This window comes from Penicillium psychrofluorescens (assembly GCF_964197705.1).
Source record: "Penicillium psychrofluorescens genome assembly, chromosome: 2".
In the NCBI taxonomy this organism is placed as follows: Eukaryota; Fungi; Ascomycota; class Eurotiomycetes; order Eurotiales; family Aspergillaceae; genus Penicillium; species Penicillium psychrofluorescens.
Genome location: NC_133440.1, coordinates 4,276,314 through 4,289,406, shown reverse-complemented (window position 1 = coordinate 4,289,406; position 13,093 = coordinate 4,276,314). Strand labels below are relative to the sequence as shown.

At 49.2% G+C, this 13,093-nt stretch overlaps 2 protein-coding genes across 2 annotated transcripts; both read left to right on the top strand.

The window, feature by feature from the left end:
- Positions 1-2,381: 2,381 nt before the first annotated feature.
- PFLUO_LOCUS3785 (uncharacterized protein) lies at positions 2,382-4,036 on the top strand (the record flags this gene model as incomplete). Its single annotated transcript, XM_073781068.1, has 2 exons — positions 2,382-2,771; positions 2,834-4,036. 2 exons carry the CDS (start codon positions 2,382-2,384, stop codon positions 4,034-4,036), a joined length of 1,593 nt encoding a protein of 530 aa, XP_073637860.1.
- A 1,300-nt stretch (positions 4,037-5,336) lies between these two features.
- PFLUO_LOCUS3784 (uncharacterized protein) lies at positions 5,337-6,034 on the top strand (the record flags this gene model as incomplete). Its single annotated transcript, XM_073781067.1, has 3 exons — positions 5,337-5,376; positions 5,449-5,576; positions 5,666-6,034. The coding sequence occupies 3 exons, from the start codon at positions 5,337-5,339 to the stop codon at positions 6,032-6,034; spliced, it is 537 nt and encodes a 178-aa protein (XP_073637859.1).
- Positions 6,035-13,093: the final 7,059 nt, after the last annotated feature.

The following is a 13,093-nucleotide window of genomic DNA, read 5'->3' as shown; positions in this document are numbered from 1 at the left end:
CTTGTTTCTCTGATCTCTTTCGGGTGTACTGGTGTTTTGATTGACAGCCCTTTGTACGACTTTTTCTTCTTGTTTTCCACTGTGCCCTTGATACACTCCGCCGAGTGTATCGCCGGGATTGTCTACAATTGTATCTAATGACATGACGGCAAAAGGGGGGCCGCCAAAAAAAGGACGTGGCTGTGGGCCTGGGTTATTGGGTGCATGTGACAATAGAAATCGGACACTTCTCCTCTCGTTTTAACCATTCTCATCTTCATGTAAAGCCGTTGTTGAGTAACCTGCATTGCAACGAGGGCTGCCTTGGTCTGCATGCAACCGCCGGTGGAAGCATCAAAAGAAGCCCCGTCAACAGGCCATAGGTCGGACAGCTCGGTCCGCCTGCCGCGGCTTGCTTCGAGCCTCGTCTGCTGTGTGATCCCGGGTTGGCCAGTCTGAAACCCCTTGACCCTCCCTTTCCCCCCCTATTATTACTGTGGATCGGAAAGAAACGTTGCCGCTAACCTATATTGTCTGCTCACACATGATCCGTCATGATGCTAATGGACCAATAGTCTGTAACGACTCGATTCCTTGCATGCCAGACGCACACTATTTGCTTATATCGTGGTGGACAGGTCAACATTGTACTTTGGTCCGTCCACTTTCTAGGGCCACGCAAAACCCTCCTCCTCTTACTCCTTCCTTGAATGAAGTCATTCGACATCCAGTGAGGCGACGGTGCAAGCGCGCAGTGGCCAGATTCTTTGCCCAACCCATGCGCAGTCACATCATAGCGACGCAGTTATAGTTAGCTAGCAAGGAAAAAACTTCTGAACCTGCTCGTTCCGCCAATCCAGACTCGCGCTGGTGGTGATTGAACAAGCGTTCGTGCAGGTTTGTTGGCGGCGCAGCTCCGACGGGCAAATCACCGTTATACACACACCAGCTGGCGGGGGTCGTCCGGGTGCTTGGGGCTTGGGGGGCTTTGGCTTAGACTTGGTCGTGGTGGTGTCAGTGGGTCTCTGTTTCTTTTTTTTTGTTTTTTTTTTTTTTTTCCTCTTTCCGGGTTTACGGGGGTCGTCGTGTGTTTTTCTCGAACACTCAGTACATACTAACAAAAGACCTCTAGTATTGTGTGTATTCCGTACCATGCGAATCCACAAGTGGAAGGCCTAGTTATAATTTTCTGCGTGTTGTGCCTTACCATCATTCGTCGATCATGTCCTGCGAGAAACCATCGGCCTTAGCGCGCCCCTCTCGCTCTCCGAGACTGGACTGTCCATTGATCCACCGTTTAGCCACATTTCCTTCCCTGCTTTTTTTCTTTTCCTTTCTGAGCGTAGAACGTCTGTTTCAACCGATGATAGTGCGTAATTTCGTTGACTCCATCCCAGGTCACTTGACCCAATAACAAGTTCCCCGGAAAACGTTGGTCAATGGGCGCCGGCGTGATAGTTAGGCAACGGAGTACGTGGTCCGTACAAGTAGTCGATTTTTATTATTCACGGCCTGATGTGATTCGACCGGAAACCCAGATTGTGACCACTTTGCCCGGCCTCACAAATCAGAATTACTAACACGGTGCCTGACAAGTGAACTAACTATTATTTTTGTGTGAGTTACATAATGATCTCCGCGACGGGGCTTGGCAACAACGAGGATTAGATCTAGTGCATACGATTGGCGCCTTCAGGATCCAAGTGTTGTCAGTGCCGCGAGATTGTATGGAATTAAGGGGCTAAGCCCTGGCCCAGCGCTGTCTGATCTCTCCAAATCTCATCGGTATTATGAAATGACAGATCATCTCCCCTCCCCCTTCTGACTAGGCCATGTATGTATACCTCGTGAAAAAACAATTATTGACCCATCACCCCTGATTGTGATTGTGATTTGATTACATCCCCCACTAGCGCCCAGCAAATCCATGGGTGCAACTGTTGTTGACTGACCGCAAATCCCCTGGTTTTACTTCATGCTAAACACGCTAGCCTCAGTACAATTAAATTAAAATGATCATCAGCGGTGCTGTGGGACATGTGTCGCACACTGACTCAAATTCCTCTATTTTCCAGTCTGTCATAATGAACCCATGAATAGAGGCAAGGTGATAAGGGAGGACAGTAAACAGTGCTAAAGGATCCGATCCCTTACTTGCAATAACAGCAGCAACGGGGGTCCCGTCAGTCGCGCTTATTTGATGATTATTTTTAATTTTCCCTGGGGATGTCAATCATTGCCTAACCGTCAGGCCCATAGATCGGAACTTTCTGTTTCTTTCGATCCTAGCCCTTTCCTCCACTTTGTTTTCTTTTCTTTTCTTTTTTTTCGAAGTATTATTTTTCTTTCCTCTCCAACCTCGATTTCCGTAGTATACTTGAGTATCCCAAGTATCTACGACCATGACAGCTGCACCACCGGTGCTTCACCATGGCCCCGATAGTGGGATGAATGGTGGTCCGACACATCTCCAGCACAACCACCCTCGCTACCACCCGATTGCCATGAACCCCAATCCGCCTATTCATCCGTCAATGCCTCCGCCAGACCAGATGGTGCAGAACCACCATTTCCGGCATTATGCTGCCCCGCCGTTGCATGAACAGCATCCGCCAGGACCACCACCGCTGCCTCCCAGCCCGACGTCGATCGACCAGATCGAGACACGGCTACGGCAGCTAGAGCACGAGGAGATGAACCGTATGGCAACCCGTAGCCACATCCTAGCGGTACGGAAGCGCGAAGATGAAGAATTCCGACGGATGACTGAGAGTGCTGAGGCAGAGGAAGAGGTAGCTTTTCTTGATATCATCTGATTTTTGACCCCGAACATGGCTAACATGTCCACACCCAGGACCTTCGACGACAGCGCAAAAGACTCAAAAGGGAGTCCATGGGCCTGGGCGTCAACTCGGCGGCCGACTCGCCGCCGCTGCGACCTACGCCTCCTCGGCGATTATCAGAAACCAACGCGGCCACGACGCTGGCCTTTTTCAAGCAGCAATCCCCGCCAGAACCCCGGCAAACACCTCTCCCGTCTTCTTCCACGCCGGTGCCTCCATCTCACGCCCAGGCACAACCACCACCACCTCATAGTCCGATGCCCCCGCCACCAACACACCATCTTCACCCACCACCGCCACCGCACCACCATCATCACCACGCACCTCTTGCGCCGCCTCCTCCCCACGGCCCACCACCGCCACAGCACCACCCGATGGTGCAGATGCACCACGAACCTGTCAGTAGCACAGGCTCCGTCCGGCGCAAGCAAAAATACACCATCAAGAACGTCGAGGCCTGGGGCGAGCGCCACGGCCGTCCCGCCTCGCACGATCCCTCCGGCCGCGCGCTGTGGAAGCGTCCCTCGGACGGGAGTCTTGTCTACCTCACCTGTCCGATCCAGGGCTGCGGCAAGGCAGACTTCGTTACTTTGCACGGGTTCATGTGCCATCTCACTAAGAAACATAAGGACCGCTCGCTCGGGAGCCAGTCCCGCGCTCTGGAAGTCTGCGGTGTCGTTTTCGATCCTACTGCGCCGTTGCCACCTGTTTCGGGAAAGCGTGCTTCCACCGAGGAAAAGAGCCCGCTGGAGTCTACACCCATGGATCAGGACCAGGAGCCCGACGATCATGATCAAGACGAGCATGAAGTCGATATGGACTCCGACGAAGCCGACGACATCGACCCGGACTCTTCCTCATCATACCGCGTCAAGTCCGAAACAACCGACCGCCCCATGCCAGACGCACACGAGTCCTCATCGACCCCAGCCGCAATGGCTAACACCCCCAACAGCACCACCATCACGCCTCCCAAGCCGCAGCCGCATACCAACGGCTCCTCCGCCAAACAGTCCATCTCGTCCATCATCGACCGCAACCCTGAAAACTCCGCCGAAAATAGAGAGGCATTGGCCGATGCCTCGGCGCAAGGCCTTTCCCCTTTCGCGCCGGAGTCTGCGGTGCCGCTGAAGCGCAAGTATGAGTTTTCGCCGCCGGCTGCGGAGAAGGAGAATGCTGAACCGCGAAGGGAAGAGAGGGGTCGTGTTGCGTGATTTGTATCTGGCTGTCACCTAATAATCTTATAGCGCTGCCAAGTTATTCTTAATATCTGTTCATGCATATGGGTCTGTGCTGTGTTTTGTATTGATTTTGTTTTTGTCAATACCCTCTGTTTATATCTGGGTGGCTCTTTGCGTCTCTTGCGCTGGTTGAATAGCGTGTCATGATGTTGTGGAGCGGTTCAATAATATTGGTCTTTGACCACAGCGCTAGACGGTAAATGAGGCACCAAAAATAGATACCTTGGGCGCCATATTACCCCATCCAAAGTCTTTAAGAATCTTTAATTGAGGGTCTCCAAAGCCTATTCAGGTCATTTTCACCCCTCTAGGTGTGAACTGTGGGAAGATGATGATATTGGTAACGCTAAGTGAGCACACTACTAATATGCGGGGGAAGCGGTAGCTGGAACTCAATATGCTGGCATATCCATTCCTTACGGGTGGCTCTTTAATTTGATAATGTGGAGCCCGGAATCCGGCGAAGTCACTGTGTAAATATCCGATCGGAGGGCCAGTACGAGATCAATATCTAGAAAACCAGATAATTTTCTGAGTACGGGGAATGCCGTAGTGTAATCGAGTTAAAGCTAGAAAGCCCGATTAATAGACTAGTCAAGCTGATCATATAGTATGATCTATCGACGATCACCTAGCGCTGCTCCTCGCTTTAATGCTTTAGTCTGACTCTCGACCGCATAGAAGGGGATTCCGAAGAAGTCGCTCTATATAGAACTCTGGGTTTCTTGCCGCAACTGAAATAGGTCTCCTTAACATTGCAAGTATCGGCGAGCTGGGACTTCATCTCCTATGACGATGAGGACTACATGATTGACCCACGTTTTGACGACGAGTTTGATCAACAAATCCCAAACGACACCGGATCAGAGGCGTGTAATGGTGCGATTCGAACACGTCTAGTTAATTGTGCGGTAGATCAAGCCCTAGGCCGAGCCGTCTTTCGTGCGATCTCCGTGGGCAAGCCCAAAGGCTCCGTCCCATTAGAGAAATTGAGTATACGGACGACTAATGTAGAGGAGTTTGGGGAAGTTGGGTTTCCAGTGCTGTTGAGGCCGGTGCTTAGGCACCTGAGCAGACCCTTGCAAGTTACGCAGAATGTCCGCGACGACAGCCGTGATGAGTTGCTAGTGGAGCAGAAAGAACCTAGTGACAAGTTCCCACCGGAGATCCCTGAATGGCTTCAGGTCATCTGGCGCCGCACTTGGCCCAAGAAGCTGGCAGATGAATGGTGGAATGACTGGCACAGCTTGCCTCTTGCTTCGGTAGACGCTTGATGCTTGGTGTGCGATGTATCGAGAATGAGTCAATGCGATGTGAGCATGGCGTCCCGCCGCAGGGGATTCGGTGCCACCTTAGCTTGAAGAAACATTGCTCCCACCCAATAGTGAGAACGGGCCAGCAACGATCCGCGGCCGCCCAAGAGGCCTGGTCCGTCAACCCGTGGGACCCGCAGGTCGAGCTGTTCTGTCCGCCGCCGCTGGACTCCCTACCGATGCCGGAGCTCCCTATATACGTAGGTTACGCCTGCCCTGAGGACGGATGCGATTCATACGCCGCGCGGACCCCTAGTTCGCTACACCACCATCGGTATAAGATCTATAGCATCCGCTGTCGTCTAGGGCGCCTAAGCCTCTCGAAGCCGTCGCAGCAGCCAGCACTACGTCCCGTGAGCTGCCAACGATTCTTCCCAACGGGCGGGGAAGCAGCTATTTTATAGTGACGCCCGCTGCGCAGGTCCAGCAGACTCAGCAGGTACTCGAGATGAGCGAGGCGGAGTTCGTACAGACGCAGGTAGCGGACGCGCTCCAGCGCTCGGATAGGCTCATGCGAGCCGACGAGGAGATCGCGCCTACGCATAGCAACCCGACCGAGTACTCGCCGTGGCTCGAGCTACGTAGTGGCCAGAGTACGTGCGCGGGCACGCCTTCCGTGATCTTGCGGCACTCGCGGCACTGCCCGACCCCACGATAGAGCCGATCCTCCATGCGGCCGAGATGAACATTGGTCGGCTAATCCAGGCGATGTTCGAATCGATCACTGGTCACCGCATCAACGAATTAGACTAGGTGAAGATTAGTTTTGAAGCAAAATTATAAAAATAATAGGAAAATGACGAAATTGATGAAAATGATCGTGACTTCCTAGCGGCCAGGGGCAACCGAAGCGATTGAGGCCGCTAAACGGGTGGACGAACGTGCCCGCGGTATCTGCCGATTGATCTCAACAATTTCGCCGATCTAGCCGCATCGAGTAGGAAGTCTTGACGTGGACACAGGTACAGTACTAGCTATGCTGATCCTCCAAGCGAGCCTTGCGCTGTGCTGTAACTGAGGGAGATAAAATCCCACTTGGATTTTGGATATGCTCGTTAGAGCATGCGATATGGGCAGCCAGACAAGAATACAAAACATGGAAGCACATACCCGTACAACAGCAGATCCTGTGCTGCGCGATGATGGTTTTTAGTGCCATTTTGATTCCTCATTTCGGGGCAATGTCAGCCGATTGCAGCCCCTGGAGCCTTCGCGTAACAAGCTTCAATCAATTTCCAAATTGTCGGAAGATTATCTCATAGTTCTCCAAAACAATGGGAGTATTGCCAAGAATCAAGAGATCCCTTTGTTCAGAGACAAGATTGAAGCCAGGGTAGACAACTCCTTCAGCAGGAAGTTTCCATCGGTTGTAGACCTCACTGATAATGAAAATTAGCATGGAGATTATCCAAGCTGGACAGATCTTATTCAAGCGAATCTTGGCCAGATGAGCCCTTCCGATGACCTCAAGTACCGGTGTCATGTCCGTGGAATATCGCTTGAGATATCAAAAGATGATGATGACGCGCTTTGCTCTCCGGTTCTCCGAAAACTGCCTCAGAAGTCAGACCCCGAGGACGTGCAAAAGGAACGAGAGACCGGATCCAAAATTATGGCACAAATGATTCGGCTCAATGAGGATCTCTTGCAGGGTAAGCGAATGTACAGATTGTACCAATTTATTTGCAGAATTAGCTGACATGATCAGGAACTGCCAATGTTGAGAAAGTTCTACAATTACTGCACTATGAACCCAGAATCTGCACTTCTGAAGAGCGTTAGTCATCATCTGCTCTTCCCTCTTTCCAGCAAGCGCAACAGTCTTGCATCCTTATACCACCAGCAGAATCCGCCAACGATTCGATGACAGTCGATAATGAATTTGCCAGTGAATTTGGAAAAGAGTGAACGGAAGACTTCGTCCCACCTCATGAAGAAAGCTCTACACAGCTTGGAGCAAGTTTTGATTATACGCAGGCTACTGCTGATCTCTCGCCCAATCAAAAAGGCACTGCCGGGACTAAGCGACGCAATCACGAGCGGTGGGGTCGGAGTCCTTCTGAAAAGGAAAAATTATCGGAATTTCTGCTTGATCGTGAAGGCTTTCCTTTGCAGCAAACAGTGGACGAGTATCATCAGCGTTTTGGGCGTCAACGCACTAGAAGCTCTATCAAAGGCCAAGATTTTTGTATGGGATTTGACACGTCCAACGACAAGACAAAACGTGCCAGAATGAGGCACCACGGTCCATTAGTGTTGAAAGTCAGCGCCATTCTACCGGACGGTTGCCATTCAACGCTCGGAAGGGGCGTTGGCGGTCAGGATATGTCGGGGGGGAAATAAAAATGAAGAGGATCGTCATATTGAGCCGATCCCATCTAGGCCAAATCCTAATCAGCAGCCTCCGACATCACCAGACTTTTCGGACAAGAGCTCTGCGGGAAATCAAAACTTACATTCGACTGAATTTACAACAACAACATATCTTGATCGGAATTCCCAACCCAATGACACATGCCAAGGATCTGAAGGAATTGGTTCATGGAATCCGGGTACTTTGAAAAAAAATCTGAATTGAAAACATGCTTTCATTCTAGGGTGGAGTTTGCAATGCATAGAATCATTCCTCGAGTGCCTCTGGGGTAAGCCAGAATTCCCAGTCAATCCGATTTTCCTCGTGATTGAAATGACCGGTATCCAATAGAATTTCGTCTCGTCTTTCACAGGTTGACGAAGTTAAATGTATATTCCCGCCGTCACAGGACCCGTCGGGAGCGCCTGTAGGTATTAAAGCTCAAACAAAGAGATCCTGATCAAGGCACCATAAATGTAGCAGACAGAAATCCAGCGGTAACAGCAACGACCCATCTCGATGGAGAGAGGTAATCACCTGCTCCGCTATCCTTGGGAGGATTGTATCCAAAGTAATCTGGGTCGTAACCCACTGTGAGGTTCCACGATGGGGCGGGACCGCTAGGTATCATAACGTCCGAATGCCACGAGTCGATCTTTCCATTGAACGTAATCTTCACCTTGCCATTGCGCTGGAGAGTATAATCAGGTGCGATCATCCAGGCAGCTGGTGAATTCCATGTAGCAGTAAGCTCACTTCTATCGAATTCAAACCCGAAACTCGGCCAGTCGGACCCATTGTATCCTATATGAGATAGATCTTTGAAGTCGATAGTAAACCTCTCGCTTCCAGTTCCATTGCATGCGGGCAAATAAAAGGACCCCATAGACAACGTATAGCTTGAGCTTAAGTTGCCTATGATATTATAATGTCCATTATTCGCATTTTCTATTGTGAGTGGGAACATTTGGGTCTCGATTGTATCGTACGTTAAGAAGCTAGGGACACAAGGGCTATTAGGTACACTTATCTCCATTCAAATGTTTAGAGAATAATACTCACTGAACAGAACTCTCTTCCCATTTCATCTCCTTCCCACCTTCTCCCACGGCGTTGTTGCTAGTGAGTATCTCATAATTATCCAAGAGAGCCTGCCCTTCGGGTAATGCGGAGATCTCGTGCCAGAGAGTCCAGATTGAATTAATAGGATTTGTAGAACTATTACTACTCGCAGTAGGCACCACAGCAAAAATACCTGGGAATTCAATGGTGATCGTTTTATTGTCAAAATCGTTGCAAGTCGTCGGAACCATACCAGGACCTCCGTACTTTAGCGTGCGCGTAACATCGAACTCGACTTTTGCGGTGCCGTTATAATACCTAGCCTATTAGGTGGTGGTTATCTTGCGACTTAGAGAAGACACTCACGATCCTGTCCATTGATATATATCTGATGAGCTGCCTCCCGGTGGCGTGTTGGTCGCATTGTCTGGGCGAAAGAAAGGGGCGATGTTTTCGCTCCACGCAGTGCGAGCGGTGATGCCACACAGGACCGCAGAAATAAGCCAATTGCGATGCATGATTTTGTCCCGGATTTATCTTCAAAGAGAGAAAAGAGTAGAAACGGGTTCAGGGTCCTTTATAAGCGATAGGGGCCGCCATAATTATCTCTGAACAAGCTCAGCCCCAATTTTTCTGGGGCAATAATACTGTAATAAATGGGCAGAAAATACAGCGCTTGACCTTTCTGGTTTACGACTGGCAGATCTTCTGATCAGCTAACGCGGGGGCGGGAGCTGACGATGCACGTGTTTCATCCAAGTACGCCACGATCCCTTAAAGTAACGTTAACGTATTTCCTGAGTGAGTGGGTCACTCACCCAAGTGAGCGGGTTAACCCAAAACGCCATAGTAAATGCATTATGTTTATAACTCGATATTTCAACAACCACAAGTTAATTTTATTGGATTATTAGTATACTAGTATTATTTACATACCCACTTTGACAACCAATACCACTGACGTCCATGCCGCACCAGTCTGGTGCGTCGAAATTTTGGCGAGGACAGCCGCCGCTGCCGTCCTCGGGGTTAACTCACAATCACCGTCTTGGGCGATGACCTTGGTTATGCGTGGAAGCAAACTGTTTCCCTTCCAACCGACATTTACTATAGCTAGTGATCCATATGACTGAGGGCACTGTCTCCCTCACATTCTCCTCACACTTGACAGCTTTCTGGTCTGGAGCACTTATTGCCTGAGAATAGGCGAACTATCTGACGGGATTCCGTGGGTTTTGAATTCAAGTTTTTTTTAGTCAACTAAGAGGCTGTTTGTCGACGCCGCCAAATTATTATGTTAAGAGCATCAAAATGTCTACGAGGAATTACACACAACAAACGTGGACATTATGGGGAAAAGTACAATATGTGACTTGTTCTCTGGCCGTCGTCGAACGTCACTCCTGAAGAAAAAAAAATCCTAATCGAAGCCGCTGGTTTGGGTGACGTATGTGCAAAAGGTCACCGAACTTTTCAAGGAACATTTTGTGGAGTGGGAGGAACACTAGAGGGCAGAGTCGTCTGTTGCGCCACTTGGGGGTAGGGGAACATGGTACCATTAACTTCCATTGCCCAACAAGCTTGGTTGATAATCCATCTGAATGATTCCTTCTGAACGTTATTGACTGCCAGATAAATTTCGGGAGATTGAAACTCACCAGAGTAGTGGAAGGATGACCAGCAAAGCTTCCCACGGGTCCGGGCCATGCACCTGCACTTTTCAAATAGTCAAGGTCACATACCGGAACATTCGACATGTAATTGTTTGCAGGCTTCCAGTCTGACTGTAGGAATTGAAGAGTCTGCGTAATATCTCGAACAGGTTCCCAGCAATTGCACTCAATTTGACTATTGTATGCAGAAGTTGCAAAATCCGTGGCATTCAAACCAAACTGACTTAGCTTGTCAAAGCCAGTCACAGGGTCGTACGCAGGTGCCGAATCGTAATCATCACTATAAGTATAGCTCTTGGTGTTTTGGATGAAGAAAAATGCTGTTGAGCCGGAACAGACTCTGGCAGAAAGATCCTGTGAATCCGAAACATCCAAATCGCAGGGGTGGACACCATCAATCTCTTCGGACACTTTCACGATAAATACCTGCTTTTGAATCCACAGCCACGATAATATCCCACTATTTATAGCTGCTCTAGCTGAGGAGCCAAATTGGTCAAGGTCGGCAGGTGAAGGAGAGGCTGCAAAATGGCCGCCCTTAATAAGCTGGGGCGGGCTATTTGGTTGATCAGGGTAATAGTTATACCACCCTGAATCTGGATTGCCAATAGAGCTACAGTTGACAGGTTCGTTGAGAGCTCTATTGGTAAAGTGTTCAACTGCATGTGTAAAATGCATTTGATATTGGGCGATGCGATCACCAATATTGGCTGAATCGTTAAATGCGGTAAGAGCACTATAACTTGTAAGCTTACTTCCCGAAGATTATCGAACGAAAAGCCTAACCTTATATCCGCCGTACTTGAGTCTGCAACAAAAATTCCTGTACCAAGACCCATGCCACCACCGGCTGCTCCTGCCGTAGATGCGGCGTCTCCTGCCGCTGCCTCTGCTATCACTCCCTCTGGTAAAATGCCAAACAGCGCAGCTAAGGCACCGAGTATAGCGGATAGGATAATGAATGCGGCTTCTTCAGAAGATGCTTGATGACTCTTTGTGGCACAAGTCCATTAGTATTGCAGAAATCCAAAAGGATTGTTCAGGGCATTCTCACAATGGGGTGTGTAGCGTCTGTAAAAAACGTGACCATCCCTTGCGCTTCGGCGGCGGAAGCCTGACAAACGTCTTTAAATTTTTGGTTCACCTGGCTTAAGTATGTTTGGAGATTGACGACAGCATTGAGAATCCACATGTAGGCTGGATTAAGGCCCTGCCTGCATAGTTCGATGCTGCCATCCGCATCCGCCCAGCCAAAGTTGCAAGTAAAGCTAATCCTCATTAGAAATCAGAGCGCTAGATGTGAATAGAGACAGGAAAACGAACATGTCGCACGTAAATTGTGATAACCAGGGTATCTGGTTATTCATTGATACCTGGTATACCATTCCATCTATGTAAGTTCCATGGTAACAACGGCTTGACGACATAAAGGTAATATCGGACCTTATCATGAATGTAAGCGAGATGGACATCTAGAATAAAGGGTAATAGTTTTATCATATAACTCACAGCATATCCACATAATTATCCATTTGGTACTCCTTCCATTTCTCAGCTGTCCTTTCATTCTGGTTTTGGCATAGACCTTCCCACTTCGGGTTAGGGTCGTGTATAGGTGGAGAGGTGGGCGACGCGAACGGGGATGATGGCGAGGAAGCCGTAGCGGCGCTACTGGAAGCGCCCCTTCCGGGTATTCCCTTAATAGAAAGGGCTGTTGTGCTCGATGTGGTGCTGGATGTGGTGCTCGATGTTGTGCTTGACGACGATGACGACGTGGATGAGGTGGATGCGGTGGAGGTGGATGGGGTAGTCGAAATCTCAGATAGCTGAGAGAGCCGTGTCTTCGATTTCCTAGAGCGAGTACACAAAGTCGACGAGCCCGAAGGGTGAGACAAAGTGATTGATGCCTTAGACTGGTCAATAAGCCGAGCGTCGACGATGGTCACAAGCTCAGTGATAGAAAGCCCAAAGAGCAGTATATCCCCCAATGATGGTAAAATCATCTTAGGGCACAGTAGGACAGTTGACTAGAGAAACCTTTCCTCTGAGTATGATCCGGACAAAACGGACCTCATATAGGACTATAAATACCCGGCTCCACCCTGTTTCACACCCTGCAGGGACTATGTCTAGGGATATGCTAATGGTATGACTACTTTCGCGGAATTGAAGTACTGCAAAATAGTCAGCCTTCTTGTAAAATGTTGTGGATAGTGTGTGATTACCCCAAAAACTGCGGGCTATTAGTTTGGCCCGTAAGTATAGAGGGCGGACAAGCGCATAAGGTTTAGGTTAGCGAATCCTTTAGCATTTATGCTACTCCATTTGGCCTCTATAGTAGATTTCCTAACTATAAATAGCTGGTTGTGGGGTTGTAGTAGTAATATTGCCCTAGATATTAGCGGGCGGCAACCTAATGTTGCTATACCGCACTAATCCTTATTCTAGGGCCATACTATGATTAGGTACATTTTTAGTGATAAATACTAAAATATCACTAAATAATCATTATTTAGAGGGTAGGCCGCTTACTTCCCATAATAAAGAGTACGGCCTATGAAAGGAAGCCTAAGTACGGTAGGCTACTAGCACCTAAAACAGAATAAAGTAGTAGTAGTCTTAGTAAAAG